General features: G+C 38.1%; 1 protein-coding gene across 3 annotated transcripts in view; it reads left to right on the top strand.

The window, feature by feature from the left end:
- The first annotated feature begins 874 nt into the window (after positions 1–874).
- Positions 875–21040, top strand: part of CLCA2 (chloride channel accessory 2) — a 42035-nt gene continuing 21869 nt past the window's right edge. For 2 of the 3 annotated variants that reach the window (XM_084874412.1, XM_084874414.1), the window contains exons 1-6: positions 875–1599; positions 2491–2628; positions 12953–13103; positions 16394–16502; positions 18104–18263; positions 20255–20482. In XM_084874412.1, coding sequence (XP_084730538.1) covers positions 1414–1599; positions 2491–2628; positions 12953–13103; positions 16394–16502; positions 18104–18263; positions 20255–20482 — 972 coding nt within the window. In that variant the 5' untranslated portion in view covers positions 875–1413. The remainder of the gene's footprint in view (positions 1600–2490; positions 2629–12952; positions 13104–16393; positions 16503–18103; positions 18264–20254; positions 20483–21040) is intronic. The other variant, XM_084874413.1, reaches the window with a different exon arrangement.

Here is a 21040-nt window from a genome sequence, read left to right as displayed (position 1 = left end):
GAGTCTCCCCTCTCACATGCCCTTCAGCAGGAAGCAGACAACCAACTGCACAGTATACATGTGACATCATGACCATAAACATGCTACAAAGGAGAGGGGTCTGATGCTATGAAAAAGGGGGTTTGAAAGTTAGGGAGCTCTGTACCAGAACTGGAATTGGAAGGAAAGCAGGTGAGAAGCAGTGCATTACAGTTCTTCACATTTCATTTCTAGTTTCTTGAGAACATGAGTGAACCATGATATAGAAAATAAAATAAAATAAAATAAATAAATAAATAAATAAATAAATGGAATTTAAAGTCAGTTGGTCTCATTCTTGCACTATGACAACACGTTTACAATCTTGCACAAGTTACTTTGATTTTCTGAGCCTGAGTTTTGCCATAACATTGGGGCAATAAGACCCATCACACAATAAATACTAGTTTTCACCCCATTGGCTAATTTTCATAATCCCCATGAGACTCGGTGCCTTCGTTGAAAAAGTAAAAACTTTACCTGCATCAGGGAATTTACACGGAAGTGTGTTCATTTGCAAACTCTAAAGCATTCTGTAATGATCAGGCATTATTGATCACTCATAAAATAGTTGAGAGGCCTACTTCAATCCAGAACCTATAATAGGTACTGGAGAAATGGAGGGCTGACGGAGGCAGAGTCTTGCCCTCAAGGAGAGAGTTGCTGAAGGAGAAATTCATTCTTTTCCCAGCTTCTGAGGGAAGAAGGCAGCCAGGGCAGAGGGACAGGCCTCTGCGGTCTGCTCAGGCATCCAAGTTCCCGGCACTTGGTGCTCCCTGGGGGGATACCTGATACCCTCCCCCAGCCATTAGCTGAGAGCTTGCCCAGACTATCTGACCCAAGGCTCTGGGCACAGGGCCGCAGGATGGATTTCTACATCTTCAAAATAACCAGACAAAGGAATCTTAACAAACAAAATATGACTGGAGTGCCGTGGGGAAGTAGTTGCGAGGACGGATGGAGAAGGCTGTCAAGGATAAGGAGAGGAGAATCATTATAGATGTTTGTGTTTCTAGAGAAAGTGGATTGAACAATCCAGAGTCTCTCATTTCCAGCCCAGCCACTCATGCCTCTCTCTTTCAAGCTCCTTTTGTCTTATTTTCCCCTTCCTTCAGAGAAATATAAAATGAATCTGAGGTGGAAGATTTATTGCCCAACTATGATTCAGGAGAAAGCTCAGCCACAGAACAGGCACGTGTGGCATTGCCTAGAGAAAAAGGACTTGCAGAGGCAGGTCTCAGTTAGGTCCACCCCTCGATTTGGCAAAGAAGGCACCTCCTCCACTACACGTTCTAGGACCTTCAAGTTCAGAAGGAAACTATTTTACCCTGTCACCTGGCACCATGCATCCGGCAGGACCAGTGTGAGTGAACCAGTCGGAGGCTTCTCTACAACATGACCCACAGGGACAAAGCAGGTACTGTTGGCCCCCTGAAGATTGCGACTCTCCTGGTGGCTCTAAGTCCAGAACTCCTACTCCTGGGAGCTGGAGTGCAGCTTCGAGACAATGGGTATGACGGGTTACTCATTGCAATCAACCCTCAGGTGTCTGAGGATCAGAACCTCATCCCAAATATCAAGGTGAGTGGCAAATATTATGTCAAATTCATTATCCCATTAGGACATTATGTCAAATTCATTATCCCGTAGCCTTCTGTAAGGAGCTAACAAACCTGTTTGATTTGTAATTTGAGCTGCAAAGAGAGCAGTGTTTCTGAAAGATTGCACCAAGCTTTAGTTATAATTATGGGCATGCCAGTGTGTTCACCTAATTCTGTGGAGTCTCAGTTCACCGACTGTTGATCTAGTCCTCTTTTATTTTTTGTTGTTGATTACTACCAATTTTAGTGTTTTTGTGTTCCTGCATGACTGTTTTGGGGTAGCAACTTAAGAAATAAGTACTGTGGCTACAAAGACCAGATGTTTGACTGATGAATAAGCATGGTTTCATGCTTATTAAAATCATGTGGTTGGATTCCCTCCTGAGGGTGAGAATCCTCAGACAGAAAGAGTGGTAGTCTGGATGGAGTGCCAAAGAGCAAAAAAATATTTCTTTTTACCTGAATGCTCTCTAATTGACTATTTTCACCTTACAATCAGGAAGGATCACAACTCTATTACTCATGAGCCTCCTTTCATTGATGCTTTAGTGAAATTAGTAACATTTATAAGGTGTGGTCTTGAACATGCCCACAGGTGTAACATGAAAAGGATTTGTTGGTAAAACCTGCAAAGCCTTTCACAAAGTTGGAAAATTACATAGGCAAGCCCAGACACCTAATTACTGTCCTAAAAATCTCTTTCAGACAACCATCTAAGTTTAGTTTTTTCCTAAGTTTGCACAGTCTAATGCTGTCTCTAATAGAAATGGGCTCCTTCAAAATATTTTCATTATTTGTGACCAGCAAACTCAAACATAAAGAACTTATAATGATAAAGGATAAAACAAGCTTTCCTTTTATTTGGTTATAGGAAATGGTAACTGAAGCTTCTTTTTACCTGTTCAATGCTACCAAGAAAAGAGTATTTTTCAGAAGTGTAAAGATTTTAATACCTGCCACATGGAAAGCTAATAATTATAGCAAAGTTAAACAAGAATCATATGAAAAGGTAAGAATTCAGTTTCATTAAATGAGCTTCAATCAAGGGTGGGAGGGTGAAACAATCGAAATATACTGTGTTCAAACTTTAAAAGTGAGAACTTAAGCAAAAACAAGTCATTGATATTAATATGCAAATGACATTTTGGGAAGATTGTTAACCACAAAATATATAGATATTTAATAAAGGAGTACAAATTTTGTGCTAAAAGGTGAGCAAAATGCCATTGCTCAGGTAGCCTCTCAGATTTCCTTACTTTGTAACCTACAGAATATTTCCTGAAATATCTGGTTAAGGACCAAAACCTAGCTTTATCTACTGAGTCTGAGCTGTAAAGGGAACAATTCCAATTATGGCTATCTTTATAATATGTCAGGGCAGTAAACATGCATGTCCATAGAGAAACATTGGCCACCCATGCACATGAAAATATGACCGTCTTCTGCCAAAGTGTAAATTAGGAAAATTTCACATTACCTCATATCTAGGACAGCTTTCAAGGAGTATGTTGATAAGAAGGAAGGCAGAAAGTGGGGAGGGGGGTGTGTGGCTATTTCCTCTTTTCCAACCAAAAAACAAAAAAAAAAAAGAATTTAATCTTCAAAGGACTCTGATAAGCTATAAATTATAGTTAAACATCTATAATGATGTCTGGCTCATACTGGTGTGCATGCTATAAATAAATGGTAAGTAAATCTGGTAAATCACTGAAGTTATTGTGAACAGGAGCCATGGCACTGCCAGTAGGCACAGAAGCAGAGGCATTGAAAATGTAGCTCAGGGCTCCAGCAATGGAGTGGGTTGGAGACCTGTAACTACAGCTCAAACAGGACTGGGACATATGCCATCATTTCCCCTCTGCTCATTTGTGTCATTGCTATGAAGCCTGTTTTAATTCTTAGCCCTTTTTTGAAGTTACTCTTTCCGTAATGGAATGGTATAGCAATCTAGATAGGCACCTCAGCGTCCTGAAGAGGTTACAGAGGCTCTGATAAGCATTTGATTTATGACCAGAGGAAAGCATTTTGCAATTCTTGAGCATGGAGGTATGAGAGATGGAGGACCTGGGATAAACTGGAAAGAGAGCTGCTGTTTTTTTAAGATGCAACTGAGTGCCAGGAATTCTACACAAATATATTGTTTAATTCCCCCACACCCTAAAATTGGTTGCTGTTATCACAAATTGGGAAACCCAGGCTCAAATAAATTAAGGATTTTGTTTCAAGTCAAACAGCTAGCAAATTTCAGAGCCGCAATTTGATTCCCAAACCCATGTTCTTTGCACTAAGCTATGTTGCCTCTAGCTTTCTATACAGATTGCATTAACCAGTTTTGCCATCTGTGGAACAAAGAAGTATTGGAGATAATCAACCCCAAACCAGGTAGTATTCCTGATCCCAATGAAGAAATAAACAACTAAAGCAAAAATGAGAATATGACTGAACAGAAAGATTAAAGAAAATAATAGTCATTGAAAGCTGTTCCTATATCTGTTGGATACCAATTTCTTTAACCTCATAATATCAATTAAGGCAACACTTAGTGGATAATAATTATGCACAGTATCCGTTCTAGGCACTATGGAGGACTCAAGGACAAGCAAGGTGATTCCTGTGAATCTAGTTTCATGTAGGTAGAAAGGAGGGGAGGAGAGAAAGGGTTAGGAATAGTAGGCCTGCGCTGGGTTACTATGGTCTACAAGGTAAAAAGTTAATCCTGAACAGCCTGAGTATTCTATTCTATGCAAAGCACTTTCTCTTTTGCTTCAGGACAAATTTCAGGAAATAGGAATGAGATTTTGTCCAAATGACAAGGGCATGACAACTGTTGCTTTTTTGTGGGTGTTGCCTTGTATCCCCATGACATGTTTTATATCTGAAAGTTTATACCTTGATCCCCTTTACCCATTTCCACATCCCAACCCCCCTGTCCTCTGACAACCACTAATCTGTTCGCTATGAGTCTGGTTTTGTTTTTTAGATTCCACATATAAGTAAAATCATGCAGTAGTTGTCTTTCTTTTTGACTTCTTTCACTTAGCATAATGCCTTCCAGGTCTATCCATGTTGTTGCAATGACAAGATTACATACTTTGTCATTTCATTGTGTGGGTGTATGTGTGTGTGTATGTGTGTGTGTATGTATTATATATGTTATATGTTATATATTATATATGTACTAGAGGCCCAGTACATGAAAATTCATGCACTGGCGGGGAGGGTCCCTCAGCCTGGCCTGCCCTCTCACAGTCCAGGAGCCTCGGGGGCAGGAGGTGACCTGACGATCAGGGGAAGGCGATGCCACATCACACCTCTGCTGCTGTAATAACATCTATAATAACAAAAGTCTAATGCATGTCCTTCCTTCCAGACAAAGCCACAGTGGTGGTGGGGGGTCAAGGCAGAAGCAGCCCTGTGTTAGCAGGGGCCACGGCCCTTGCATGACTTTCATGCATCGGGCCTCTAGTATATATATAATATATATAATATCTTCTTTATCCATTCATCCTTTGATTGACACTTGGGTTTTTCTCCCATGTGTTGGCTATGCTAGTATCTAACAAAGAGGGAATATGCTAATTGACCATCAAACCATCACAAAGATGGTGGCGCCCACAGCTAATAGGGAGGGAATATGTTAATTGACTGCCCTGCTCTCAAAGATGGTGGTGCCCACAGCCACAAGATGGCACCACCCATTCCTCTCAACTCCTCTAGGGTGGCAGGCATGTGGCAAGGCCGGGCCCACTCCCGGGCAGGCCTGGTCACTCCACATTCCTACCTCTGGATTTCCTCATTCCTCCCTCAGCCCCCCAACCTCCCAGGCTGGCCCAAGGTTCAGGCAAGCCTTGGATGGTGGCTGCCTGGCTGCCCAGGGCCACTGAGGCACAGGTAACCAGGGCTGGAAGAGGTGTGATGGTGGCAGCAGAGGTGTGATGTGGCATCGCCTTCTCCTGATCACTGGGTTGCCTCCTGCCCCTGAGGGCTCCCGGACTGTGAGGGGGGCAGGCTGGGCTGAGGGACGCCCCCTCCAGTGCATGAATTTTAATGCACCAGGCCTCTAATTGTAAATAATGCTGAAATGAACTTAATGTGCATCTATTATTTTTTTAATTAGTGTTTTCATTTTCTTCAGATAAATATCTAGAATTGGAATTGTTTGATCATATTCCACTTTTAGTTCCCATTTTATGAGGAAAGTTCATACTGTTTTCCACAGTGATTGCACCAATTTATATTCTTACCAAAAGTGCATAAAAGATCCCAGGTTTTTAGATCCTCATCCATTGTTATTTCTTGTCTTATTTTATAACTAAAAGCCTGATTTATAAAAATTCATGCACTCAGGAAGAGATCCCTTAGGAGTGGGCCTAAGCTGCAGTCTGACCTCACTCTGTGGGAGGCAACCCATGGGCCATTAGGGGGACAGGGACGGCTGGCAAGTGGCCAGACCTATCCCCTGATCACCCCTCTGCCATCACTAGGTGCTGCTGCCCACCTCCCCCACCCCCAATTGACATCCCCTCCCTCTGCCCGCTGGCACCTGCCTTGGCTGGCCTGGATCAACCCACTTGCTGGCCCTACCCCCTGCCAATTGATCATTCTGCTGTTGGGTCAATTTGCATATTAGGCTTTTATTATATAGGTTAAACATTCTGACAGGTATGAGGTGATATCTCATTGTGGTTTTGAATTGCATTTTTCTGATGATTAATGATGCTGAGCATTTTTTCATGTGTCTATTGGCCATCAATATGTCTATGGGAAAATGTTTATTTAGACCCTCTGCACATTTTTTAATCATATTTTTTTTGTTATGGAGTTGTAAGAGTTATTTATATTTTTTTATATTAACCACTTATTGGATATATGGTTTGCAAATATTTTCTCCCATTGACTTTTGTTTAACTGACAGTTTCTTTCCTTCACTGTGCAGAAGGCTTTCAGTTTGATATAATTTCATTTGTTTATTTTTGCCCTTGTCTTTAGAGTGAGATGTCTCCTCCAAAAAAAAACACCCAAAATTACTATGTATTATATTCAAGTCATTAATCAATGTTGAGTTAATTTTTCTATGTGGTGTAGGATAATAATCCAGTTTCATTCTTTTGCAGGTAGCTGTCCAATTTTCCAACACCATTATTGAGAAATTGTCCTTTCCATTGTATATTTTTGCCTACATTATCATAAATTAATTGACTATATATGCATGAATTAATTTATGGGCTCTCTATTCTGTTTCATGGATCTATGTGTCGATTTTTATACTGATACTGTTTTGGTTATTACTATAGCTTTGTAGCATAGTTAGAAATCAGGACGCATTATGTTCAGGTACATTTCCTCTATTTCAACTTCATTGAGAGCTGCTATAGAGGAAATGTATTTATGTTTATCACAAATCATTGATAAACATTTGAATGTTGTTAAACATTTTCTTTGCATTTATTGATCATATTATGATCATACAATTTTAATCTTTCATTTTGTTTTATGTTGGTGTCTTAAATTAATTTGTGGATGTTGAGAAATCCTTGTATCCCTGGAATAAATCCCACTTGATCATGGTGTGTAGTCCTTTTAATATAATGTTGAATTTGGCTTGCTGATATTTTGTTGAGGATTTTTGTCACTATGTTTATTAGTTATATTTTATTTTTTGTAGAGTCCTTGCCTAGTTCTGTTATCAGAGTAATGCTGGCTTTGTAAAGTGTTTCCCCCATCTCAAATTTTTTTGGTAGTGTTTGAGAAAAATATTTATTAAATCTTCTTTGAATGTTTGGTTGAATTGATCCATTAAGCCATCTGGCCCTGGATTTTTCTTTGTTGGAAGGGTTTTGCCTACTTATTCAATCTTCTTACTAGTAATTTGTCCATTCAGATTTTCTATTTCTTCATGGTTCAATCTTTAGGGATTGTATGTTTCTAAGAATTTATCCATTTCTTCTAGGTTGTCTAATTTGTTGGAGTATAATTGTTCACAGTACATTCTTTGCATTTCTGTAGTACATTTGTAACTTCTCTTACATTTCTTATTTTATTTGAGCCCCTTCCCCCACTCTCACTCTCTTTCTCTCTCATCTCAATCTCTCTTTCTCTGATAAGTCTAATTTAAGGTTTGTTAACTTGGTGTATCTTCTCAAAGGATCAACACTTAATTTCATTGACTTGTTTTTATTTTTATTTCATCTCCATCTTGTCATTAATATTTCCTTTCTTCTAACTTTGGGTATGTTTGTCCTTCTTTTCTATTTCTTTTAGGTGTAAACTTACAATATTTATTTGAGGTTTTTCTTGTTTCTTAAAGTAGGCTTGTATTGCAGTGAACTTCCCTCCTAGAAATGCTTTTGCTACATCCATAAATTACGGGATGTTGTATTTCTGTTTTCACTTTCCTCTAGCTTTTTTTTTTCTCATTGAATTCTTCAATGACCCAGTAATTCTTCAATAGCATGTAGTTTAATCTCCACATATTCATGCTTTTTCCAGTTTTCTTCTTGTAATTAATTCCTAGATTTATACCATTGTATTTAGAAAAGATGCTTGTGATTTCAATATTCCTGAATTTATTGAGAATCATTTTGTGGCCTAACTTGATCTATCCTGGAAAATGTTCCATGTGCACTTGAGAAGAAGATGTATTCTGCTTATTTTGGATCAAATGTTCTGCATATATTTATTAAATCCATCTTAATAGATCTAAAAATGTCCTTAAGCCTGATATGTCCTTATTGATTTCTGACTGGATGATCTCTCCATTGATAAAAATGGGGTGCTAAAGTCTCTACTATTATTGAATTCTGTCAATTTCTCCCTTTAGGTATGTTAATATTCACTTCATATATTTTGATACTCCTATGTTGAATGCATATATATTCACAACTGTTATATCTTCTTGCTGGATTAGCCTTTTTATCATTATTTAATGCCTTTTGTCTTGTATTACAGTCTTTGTCTTTTTAAAGTCTTTTTGTCTTATATGATTTGATTTTTAAATTTCTATTTATATGAAACATTTTTTCCCATCCCTTCACTTTCAGTCAGTGAGTCTTCTTATATCTGAAGTAAGTCTCTTGTAGGGAGCAAATAGACACATTTTGTTTATTTAACCATTTATCCATTCTGTGTCTTTTGAATGGATAATTTAGTCCATTAACATTCAAGTAATTATTAATAGATATGTAATTACTGACATTTTATTAATTTTTATTAGCTGTTTTATAGTTTCTCTGTGTTCTTTTTCTTTCTTTTTTTAAAAAATATATTTTATTGATTTCTTACAGAGAGGAAGGGAGAGAGATAGAGAGTTAGAAACATCGATGAGAGAGAATCATCGATCAGCTGCCTCTTGCACACCCCCTACTGGGGATGAGCCTGCAACCAAGGTACATGCCCTTGACCGGAATCGAACCCGGGACCTTTCAGTCCGCAGGCGGACGCTCTATCCTCTGAGCCAAACCGGTTTTGGCTCTCTGTGTTCTTATTCTTTTCTCTTGCTCTCTTCCCTGTGGATTGACCACTTTATTTGATATTATGCTTACATTCCTTTCTCATTCTCTTTTGTATATCTGCTATAGGTTTTTGTTTTGTGGTTACTATTAAGCTCACATAGAGCAGCCTATATCCATAAAACAGTCTGCTATAAATTGATAGCAAGTCACATTTGAGTGCATTCTAAAACTCTACACTTCTATTACCCTTGCCATGTTTTATATTTTTGATGTCACATTTAAATTTTTTTATTTTATACATACCTTAACTAATTACTATAATTTTAGTTAATTTTACTACATTTTTCTTTTAACTTTATAATACCTTTATAAGTGATGACTCTGTTGCTTTAAGCATGTATTTACCTTTATCAGTAGGATTTTTACTTTCATGTGTTTTCTTGTTATTAATTAGTGCCATTTCTTTTCAGCTTAAAGAAATCCCTTAACATTTCTTATAAAGATAAGTTAGTGGTGACAAACTTCTTTGGATTTTGCTTTATTTCTTCTGGAAGATTCTTTATTTCTTCTTGAATTCTGAGTGATAACCATGCTGATAGAGTGTTCTTGGTTGAAAATTATTTTTTTCCGGCATTTTGAATATGTCTTGCTGCTCCCTTCTGGCCCATAAAATTTCTGCTAAAATATCTTCTGATAGCCTTATGGGGTTTCCCTTATATGAAATAAGTTGTTTTCTTTTACTGCTTTCAAAATGGTCTCTATCTTTTGCCATTTTAATTACAATGTGTCTTGGTGCATATGTCTTTACCTTATTTGGAACTCTCTGGGATTTCTGAACCTAGATGTCTGTTCACTTTCCCAGGTCAGGAAGTTTTCAGCCATTATTTCTTCAATACTTTTCTGACTCTTCTCTCTCTCTCTTTGCCTTCTGTTTTAATGCAAATGTTATTCCTCTCAATGTTGTCCTATGCGTCTTTTAAGCCATATTGACTTTTTAAAAATTATCTTCTCTTTGTGGTACTCTGCTTGTGTCAGGTCCGGTGCTTTGTCTTACAGCTCACTGATCTGTCGTTCTGCTTTATCCAGTCTGTTTTTGAACCTCTCTAGTATATTCTTCAGTTCAGTTATTGTAAGCTTCAGTGCTATATCTTCTGATACTTTCTTTTATTTTCTCTTTCTTTGTTGAAGTTCTCACTATGTTCATTCACTCTTTTTCTAAGTTTGTTAAACAACTTTATGACCATTCATTTGAATTATCAGGTAGATTACTTCTTTATATTGTTAAAATTTTTCTGATTTTTTTTCTTGTTTTTTTATGTGGAATATATTGCTTTGTTTCCTCACTTCGTTTAACTCTCTGTTTGTGTGTATTAGGCAAAACAGCTATTTCTCTCAGTCTGGAATGAGTGATGAACCTTATTAATCAACTTTGCCCTAGCTCTTGGTTGTCTCTTAAACCTTTATGAGGTTTAAACAGACTGATTTATTCTTAACAGGTCCCCATTGTTGAGGGGGTGGCAAGACCTGTCAGTTTCTCAAGGATATCAATCTTATTTAACACCTAGTTTCAAGTTCATTGGAAGCCAGACTCTCAAGGCAGCAGCTTTTAAAGTATGTGAATATATCCACAATCATTAGCCCTGCTGATCTCCAGATCAGGAGATCTGGAAGTGTTTCCTAGGTGATGCTGGCTGTCTTCAGTAAGGCAGCAAGAAACCCTTCACTGTCCTGCCTGGGCTTCAGTGATGCCTGGAGAAAATGTCTTGTCTGTGTGTGCACATGCACACATGCTGCCTTTAGGGAGGGAGCAGGAGGATGCTCTGATTGCTAGTGCTTGCAGGCCCCAGCCAGGGAGTGGGAAAGTGTTGCAACTGGCTTTGCTGGTGACTTTCTGTTCATCTTCCCAGCCAGGGAGTGGTTGGATGTTGCAACCCCACTCTCCCATTTCAGCAAGGTAGTGGGACGGTGTGGAAACTACTCACCCTGCCTGTCCTAGCAATGCAGTATGTGTGTTGGGAGGTGGGGCAGGGGGTTGGTAGTGGGGTAGGGTGCAACACTCAGTCTCACCACTTGCGGTAATAGGGCAGGTGGAGAATGAAAAAATAGAATCTGCCAGTGCCTCCATCTCCAGAGAGAGTTTCAATTATTCTCTGCTCCATCAGCAGGTGCTTTCAGGTGCTTTAAGATTAGTAAATGACTCTCCTTCTCATATAGTCTAAGCACTTTTCAAACTTCTTCTTTTGCACTGGGTCCCCAGACAAATAAGACCTCACATGAGCCCTTAAAAAGAAGAATCTCAGTTCCCTAAAGCCCTTTGGGTCCCTTGGATATCATCCCCGTAGGTTTTCTAAGCCAGACACGTATGGGGCATGTCTCTCCAGTGCAGATCCCAGGTGCTGGGGGTGTGATGTTAAGCTCTCACCTGCAGGGGAAGCGTGTCCAAGGGAGGAGGCGAGCTCAGCATCTTCCTGTGCTGCCATCTTGGACCCCCATCTGAAGGTGGCACAGCTCAGTGCAATTTCAGAAAATTTTAATCTGGGAAACGGGGAGGGCAAATGGAAGAAATTAAACTCTCTGGAAATTTGCTAAACTTTTAAAATGTAGATTTTAAAATATAATTTTATAGGAGTGACATTACTCAACATGAATATATAGGTTACATGTGTGGATTACTAATTTACAAAATCTATATATAGGACCATGTAACCACCACCCAAAGTCAAATCTTCTCCTGTCACCACATATTAGGACCCCTTTCTTCCCCCATCCCCCTCCCTCTGGCAACCACCACACTGCTGTTTGGGTGCATAAATTTCAGTTTTATATTCCACATTTGAGTTAAATCATATAGTTCTTAGCTTTTTCTGTCTGACTTATTTCACTTCCCATAATGTTCTCAAGGTCCATCCATGTTGTAAATGATGCTATTTCATCCTTTCTTATGGCAGTGTAGTACTCATTGTGTATATGTACCACATCTTCTTTATCCAGTCCTCCATCGTAGGGTACTTTGGCTATTTCCAACCTTTGGCCATCATGAATAATGCTGCAATGAACATAGGGAAGCATATATCTTTGCATATATGTTATTTTTATTTTTTGGGGCATAAACCCAGGAGTGGAATTGTTGGGTCATATGGTAGCTCTATTTTTAATTTTTTAAGGGTCGCAGAGTGCTTTCCATAGTGGTTGTACCAGTCTACATTCCCACCAGCAGTGAATGAGGTTTCCTTTTTCCCCACAACCTCTCCAACACTTGTTGCTTGTCTTGTTGATAATGGCCATTCTAGCTGGTGTAAGGTGGTATTTCACTGCAGTAGAACATTTTATGGACTTGACCCCAAATTCAAGGGAGGTAAAGGCAAAAATAAATGAATGGGACTATATCAAATATAAGAGCTTCTGGACAGCAAAAGAAATGGACAACAAAACAAACAGGTAGCCAACCAGATGGGAGATGATATTTTCAAACAGTAGCTCTGACAAAGGTTTAATTTCCAAAAAATATAAAGAACTCATAAAACTCAACACCAAACAAATAAGCAATCCAATCAAAAAGTGGGCCGAGGACCTGAAAATTCACCTATCCCAAGAAAACATACAAACGACCAATAGATATGAACAAATGTTCAACCTCATTGGCAATCAGAAAAATGTACATGGTTTTTGAAGTAGCCAAATAATTTTGTTGATATTTAGTTGTGAAATGCATTTTAAACTCCATTTATAAGGCACTTTAAAACATATGTCTTTAAATATGAATATAATTTGTACAATAAAATGTACAGATCTTAAGTGTACTGTTCAAAGTATTTTAATGTGTATATTTTTATGTCACCAACATCACAGTTGAGCTATTACAAGGAATTTCTTTTAATTTAGGCAAATGTTATAGTGACTGCCTGGTATGGGGCACATGGAGGTGATCCATTTACCCTACAATATAGAGGGTGTGGAAAAGAAGGAAAACACATCTATTTCACACCTGACTTTCTACTGAATGATGACTTAACAGCTGGCTATGGACCACGAGGTAAGAAATAGACATTTGCCATTACTTTTTACAATATTCTGGGCTTAGTGTGGAAAAGGACTCAGAGAACTTGAAATTTGCCAAGATTTACCCTATTGTTGGGAGAGAGGCCATACACCCATGAAAAAATGAGGAACAAAGTGGGCCAGAAAGAATTAAGCACCAGGTTAATGGCCCCGACAGTTAGTACTGTAAGAATTTAGTGAAAGGAGAAAACTAAGGATGTCAGAAATGGCCTCATTGAGCAGAGGATCTTCAAGGTTAAATGTCATTTTGATAAAAGGAAAAGGGGGAGAGAACAGTGGAAATAGTATGGATAAATTTGTTCCAGCAGAAAAATTCAGGGCATATTTAAACGTGTGAGCAGCAGATCCTATTAATGGGGCAGAGTGACTGTGGGCAGTGAAGTAGCAGGTGAAAATGCTGACATACACATGGGAGTTAGTGATGGAGAACTTCAAGTGCTCAAATTAGTAAGTCACCATTGAAAGTGTATACTAGTAAGCATGGGAGTGCCAACATCAAAGCAGTGTTTTAAGATGATGAACCGGGCTGTGAGGATAAGCTGTATTCCTCATCTCAATGAGGGAAAACTGGATGAAAGGAGAACAACCTAGAGAAGTTCAGGTACAAGGCCACGAGACTGGAATGTGGAGGCAGTGAGATGAGAAGGACAGGAAAGGTAGGAATAACAACAATGAGAATTTTCCATGTTCTAGGTACTGTGCTGTTTGCTTTTCAAATGTTATCGTGTTTAATCCTAACAACTCTACGTGATGAGAGACATTCCAGAAGGGAAAAGGAGAAAGAGGTCTGAAGTGCTATAGTATGAAGGATAAGGGGGATGTGTGTGAGCAGCATTAGGAACACACCAAGTTTTTGGCAGAAATGGAAGGAATCAACTTAAAGGAGAAAATCCATATGTATGGATTAAGGCAAATGGATTGTGAGGAACAGTGAACTATCCTGAGGGGGGGGGGGGGGAGGAAGAAGCCTGTGGATGAATGTGTGTGGCTGGAGTTTGGGAGAGTAGTCAGGTTTGGAAACTGGCATTTAGTGGGTGAGATCTGAGGGGGAAACTATGGTGAGAAAAGATCAGCAGGTCAAGAACTAACCATCCCAATCTTAATTTTTTGTTTTTTATTTTAACATATAGTATTGCTTTTCAATGATGCTACTATGATTACCCCCATTTAAATCTAAATAGATTCTGTTATCCTCTATATAGCTAGTAGGAGTTGGGGTGACACACTCTATAAAACACATTTTATAAGACACTTAAAACTTTGTAAGAGTTTTTTTCTGGTAACTATGTGTTATTGATAATTTCTGCATAAACATATAATTTCATCAGCACTTCTAAATTCCATGAGTAGGCACAAATTTTTCCTTAAGATTTTCAACTTACACTATTCCCCTCCCTTCCTTTGTCCCAAGGTCAAAAATTGCACAATATGCCACAGCTTGAGTCATCTGAGCAAACACTTCCTGGATTTCCATAACTTTAACAATTTTTAAAGTGCACTTTAAAAGACGAGTTAAACTGGAAAGCATCATGGAAGGAAAAGTCACTTTTTATCTGAATGTTGAAGAAAATGAAATATTTAGAGAGGTAGAGAAAAAATTATAAAGGATTGTATGCTAAGGATGAGAGTTTCCATGAGCTAAGAGTTGCAAATAAATATAAATGTGAAGAATCAGGGATGAAAAGAAAAGAGAAGGGAAAAGAAGAGAAAGGAAGGGAAATGAAGGGAAGGAAAGGGAAGGGAAGGGAAGGGAAGGGAAGGGAAGGGAAGGGAAGGGAAGGGAAGGGAAGGGAAGGGAAGGGAAGGGAAGGAAAAGGAAAAGAAGGGGAAGGGGAAGGGAAAAGGAAGGGGAAGGGAAGGGAAAAGGAAGGGGAAGGGAAGGGAAAGAAAAGAAAAGAAAAGGAAAAGAAAAGAAAAGAAAAGAAAAGAAAAGAAAAGAAAAGAAAAGAAAAGAAAAGAAAGAAAAGAAAATGGAAGGAAAAGGAAGAAAATGGAAGAAAAATGAAGAAAAGAAAAGGAAAGAAAAAGAATCATCTATGTTAGAGAGGAAGTTCTATGATTTCTTTGCTCCTTCCTCTCTCCCTGGCCCCAATGTTCTAATCATGGTTCTGGATAGTAGAATTATTTCCAAGAAAAAAAAAATCAGGCATGTTTGGATAACATAGACTGATCAATAAGAAAGGTTTATTTGCTTATTTTGTATCTTATTCTGTCTGGGCTGCTATAAAAATATCATAGACTGGGTGGCTTATAAACAACAGAAATTTCTCACAGTTCTGGAGTCTGGAAGTCCAAGATTAAGGCACCAGCAGATTCGGTGTCTGCTGACACTAAATATACCCTTCCTGGTACATAAACAGCCATCTTCTCTTTGTGTCCTCACCTGGCAGAAACAGGAAAGGAACACTCTGGATTCTCTCTCTAATTCGTTTATTCTTTTTGTTAATCGTCACCCACAGATATTGCTTGTATTGATTTATTTTTTTTTTTTTTTTTTTTAGAGAGAGAGTGGAAGGGAGGGAGTGGGAAAAGAGAAAGAGAAAAAGGGAGAGAGAGAGAGACAGAGAGAAAGAGACAGATAGAAACATTGATGTTCTAGAGTCATATCAATTGGTTGTCTCCCGCACATACCCCAACTGATGCAGGGGATGGAATCTGCAACCCAAGTACATGCCCTTGACTGGGAATCAAACCCGAGAACCTTCTGTGTGCAGGCCAACACTCTAACCACCAAGTAACACCAGTCAGGGCTGGAATCTCTTTTATAAGGTCACTAATCACATTATGGGGTTTTACCTTCATGATCTAATCTACCTCCTAATATTATCTCATTGGGGATTAGGATTTCAACATCTGAATTTTGTGGGCATGTAAACATTCAGTTCATTGCACTTAAATATGCTTCTTTTCTTTTCTGCAAATCCTGACATTATAGGCCTATATGAAGCTAAATAGAAGCCTGTTAGGCAGCTTCATTGAGGAAATGAGAAGATGTAGGACTGCTCACCAGTTTCAAATAGATGTGCAAGTCAATCACCGGTTTGCATTTATGGGTCTAGACATATGTGACTCTGCCTCTTTTATGATGGTAGGGTATAAAGGAGAGGTGATGAAATGCAGTGAGAAAGATGAAAGTGGAAGAGAAAACTGTACTTCAACCCTTTGGATTGAGCATATATAGTCAAGTACTGTTACATTTGCACTGATTAACAAATCTATTGCTGAGATTTTAGGGACTCAAAACAAAAGCTCTCTCGTCCACAGGCAGAGTGTTTGTCCACGAATGGGCCCATCTTCGTTGGGGTGTGTTTGATGAATATAACAATGAAAAGCCTTTCTACATAAATGGGCAAAATCAAATTGAAGTAACAAGGTTAGTAATTTTCTAATGCTAAAAATTCAGTTTATTTATTTTTTACTCTACAGTTAAGTATATAATGGCAGCTAAAACTTAATTGACAATTTTAAAATGCTTATGTGACTCAAATATCCAAAAGTTATATTAGACATCTTAGATCCATTATTGTCTTTACCCTGTGCTCTCTCATTCCCTCTAGATAACCATTTTTATTAGTTTCTTTTTTTCTCCTCAGGATTTTTCTAGATGTTTTTTTTAAAATGTGTATTTTTTTATATTCTATTTTTATTTTTAATAATTACACTAGAGGCCCAGTGCATAGATTTGTGCAGATTGAAAGGAAATTAATTAGAAGAAATATTTTAGAGATCAGGGAAGGAACATGGGAGGTTGACTCCAGGGTATGTCCAGCACATCTTGTCCAGTCCTGATAAGCTGGACCCCAGCAGCAAGCTAACTTACCAGTCAGAGCATCTGCCCCTTGGTGGTCAGTGCACATAATAGCGATTAGTTGAAAGGTCAGACACTTAGTATAGTAGGCTTTTATTATGTAGGATAGTGTTTTATTATATGGATGTAACATAATTTTTCAGTCACTCTCCTATTGTACAAGTGTGTTGTTCCCAGTCTTTTACTACCAATATTACTACAGGTGATAATGCTATATATGTGCCATTTCTCATGTATGCAGGCTGATCTGTATATCTATTAAATAACCTCCAAGAATTACTGACTCAAAAGGTATGCCAAGCTGTAATTTTGTTAGGTGTTGATTGATTCCTCTCCTTAAGATTGTATTGTTTTTTCACTCCCTTCAACTATTTGAAATTAGTATTTAGAAAGGAATCCTTTAATTATTTTATTTTATTTTATTTTTAATATATTTTATTGATTTTTTTTTACAGAGAGGAAAGGAGAGGGATGGAGACTTAGAAACATCGATGAGAGAGAAACATCGATCAGCTGTCTCCTGCACACCCCCTTCTGGGGATGTGCCCGCAACCAGTGTACATGCCCTTGACCTGAATCGAACCTGTGACCCTTCAGTCCGCAGGCCAACGCTCTATCCACTGAGCCAAACCGGTTTCGGCGGAAGGAATTCTTTTAAATATTATCATTTTATTATGTATTTTTTCATTCTATTTTTATTTTTAATAATTACACTAGAGTGTAATTATTACAATGGAATGAAAAAAATACATAAAATACATACATAAAATATACATACAAAAATGCATTAAATATTGTCATTTTTATTATCATATGTCCATTTTCTCTTCCTCCAATGTCCAATGGCAATGAGCTCAAAGGAACCTTGACTTAGAATACTGCCTCTCATGCTTTTCCAGGAATCTCAAAAAGTTCACATTGATTCCTATAACTTTTGCTTTGACCTTGTTTAATTGATAAAATCCTTGGCAATACAAAACCTCTCATCAGGACAAAATTCTTTAAAATAGAGTCTATTTCTAAATTGAACTTTAATAAAGTAGTTTTAAAAATATTTTATATGTTTCTAGTAAGCCTCAGTCTTTGCAACTCATTATTATATGAGCTAGTGAAGAAAAAAACACAAGTATTTCTAAAATAGACATACTTTTTCTTTCTATTTTTAGGTGCTCATCTGACATCACCGGCGTATTTGTGTGTGAAAAAGGGCCTTGCCCCCAAGAGAACTGTATTACTAGTAAGCTTTTCCAAGAAGGTTGCTTGTTTTTATACAACAGCATGCAAAATGCAACATCATCAATAATGTTCATGCAAAGTTTATCTTCTGTAAGTATGCCCTTGGAATCACAAACTTCTGCAAGATCTCATCTCTTCCCAAGACAGACTGATGTGTTTTAAATATTTAAACAAAAAAATAAGACTCACTATTTTTTAGAGCTTGGCGGACCTTAGAGTTCATCTACTTTTTATTTTACAGATTATAAAGTAACTGAGACCCCAAAGATGATCACCAAAAATAGATTCCTTAAGAAAAGTGATTATTTGCTTTCCAGAGAAGGTGATGTAACAATGTGAACACTAAATCTAAAAAATAAATTGCTCATATGGTGGTGTTCTTATATCTTTTCACAGGGAAGTGAACTGGGTTAATGAGGGATATAACAGGATTGCTTCTCTCTTTTGAGGTAGCTATCCACTCTTATTTTAATTGCACTAATTCTCTTTCCATTGTTTCACATAGCCTAGACCTTAAAAAGAAAATTCAGGTTCTACCAAGAAACATCAACTAACACCTGGCTTTGCAGGTTGGGAAACTCAACCTTGTCATCATTACACACCAACTGGCAAGAGACTAGTGTATAAATCCAGAACACCATTTTAAAAATTACTTAAAAAGAGTACTCTGCCATGGGCATCCAATCCTAGCCTCCTTAGTCCAGCCCATTTTCTCTCTAAAGTAAACAGCATGGAATCAAGTCCCCATCAGAAGCCTGCTCTGAGAGCATGAAATCTCTCAGAAAGGAGGGACTTAGGTGATATAGGGGTTCAGTGGCATCAGCCTTTTTGACTAGATAAATCTATCCATCTTCACAAAAAAACCTGAAGGTCAAGTCTGTGAGTCATCTCTGCTCCATGGAGCTTAAAGCACCGTGGGCATGTGTCTCTGTGAAGTTATCAGTTCCCACAGCCGACCAATACTCCCTGGATTAATACAGTTTTTTTAGACAACTTTTTTCTTCAGTCTGATTTTAGTCAAGACTGAGTCATTCCTTAAATTTGAAGTGATATTTCTTAGTTTCTTGTCTGATCCATTATGTTTTTAATGTATAGCTTTAGTCTATGAAGCCAACCTAATTCCATGTATTTCACCCACATTGAAGTGACTAGATACTGTTCTTGTAATCTTTTGAAAGACCGACGTGTTAATACCCAGTAAGATAAGCTTTACAATCATCTAACCACGATCATGAAACAGAGAGTTAAAAACAAATAACAACAAAGAAAGTAGGTTCTACTCCTGTCTCCACATTCTACTAAAAAACTTGTGTTCTTAAGCAATCATGAACCCTTTGGAGCTTCCATTTCCTCCTCTATGAATTAGAACTGGGACTAAGAGATTCTTCTGGCTCTAAGAGCCCCTGGTTCCATTTAACAGGAAGCAGCCATTCTTCATAGGAATATAGCATTGGGAATAGTTGGTGACACATTACTTAAAAATGAAAACCACACCTTTAAAAGGGTTGTTAACACAGATCTAGTATTATTAAATGAATTCTACCTATATTTCCAAATAAGGAGAAAGATCAGGAAGTAGATTTAAGTCAATTTTCTCCTTATCCTATTCTTACAGATATCAATATTTGAACTAGGTCAATGTGTTGACTGATCAATAAAGGAGCAGTAGTCATTAAATATTAGTTCAAGAAATAAGCTGACCAAAATATAATCTCCAAGTGGTGTTTTCTTTAACACAATATCATGCTAAGGAAGGTGGGAGATAGTTTGGGGTGTGTGTGTGTGTGTGTGTGTGTGTGTGTGTGTGTGTTATATATAGTCTTCTCTCTGTTATCCAAATGCAAATAAACTATAACAGAGCTTGATCTCAGTACCACAAGGATGCCAGTATTTCAAGCAAAGGGTGCCAAAGGTTAGGTGTATATTTGATGTCAGCTTTGAAGTAAAGAAGAACATTGCTGTGGCACTTATTTCCATGTCTCGGCTCACCTTCCCCTTTCCCTTTAGTTGCTTGAGCACGAGCAGCATGTCTAGCATGACAGAAGAGCTTCAGTCTCTCACAGGCTTTGCTCTTCTTCCAGGTGGTTGAGTTCTGCAACGCAAGTACCCACAACCAAGAAGCTCCAAACCGACAGAACCAAGTGTGCAGCCTCAGAAGTACATGGGACGTAATCTCAGACTCCACTGACTTTCATCACAGCCCTCCCATGAACGGGACTGAGCTCCCGCCTCCTCCTACCTTCTCCCTTGTCCAGGCGGGGGACAAAGTGGTCTGTTTAGTGCTGGATGTGTCCAGCAAGATGGCAGAGGTAACATTTTTGAACCACAATGGTTGTAAAACATTCTTCTTTTTTTTTTCCCTATCAGTTTTTAATTCTTTTTTTTTTTTTTTTCCCAAAGTCTAAGAGCAGAGGAGGGAGAGGCCGAAAGTTTGGAATAGTCATAGACATCATCTTTTCTTGGGGATAAGAGGAACAAATTCAGAATGTATCCCAGAAATTGAGATAATGCAGATAAATGAAATATATAGATAATTCCTAATCTTTATTTTTATTACTAATTGCAACATTTTCCAACCAAGAACTTTTCTAAAACTCTTACATGTAATGAAAGGCTCTGATCTGTCCATATTCCACTCACTAGGAAAGATTCTTGGTGGAGGCAAGAGACTGTGAATTGGCAGTGAACGTGAATATCCATTCTGTGTACATTTTCCATGTCACTGTGGACAGAAAACCATATCTCGGTTGTCTGACTATCTAGCAGCCCTCCAGAAACCCACTCTACAAAGCACCAAAACTCTCAGATACTGGCTTATGTCTTAGTCTCTGAAAGATCTACTTCCTACGCTTTTGCAGAAAATGTCC

This window comes from Pipistrellus hanaki (genome assembly GCF_964339955.1).
Source record: "Pipistrellus hanaki genome assembly, chromosome: 2".
In the NCBI taxonomy this organism is placed as follows: Eukaryota; Metazoa; Chordata; class Mammalia; order Chiroptera; family Vespertilionidae; genus Pipistrellus; species Pipistrellus hanaki.
This window is presented reverse-complemented; position numbering and strand designations above follow the sequence as displayed.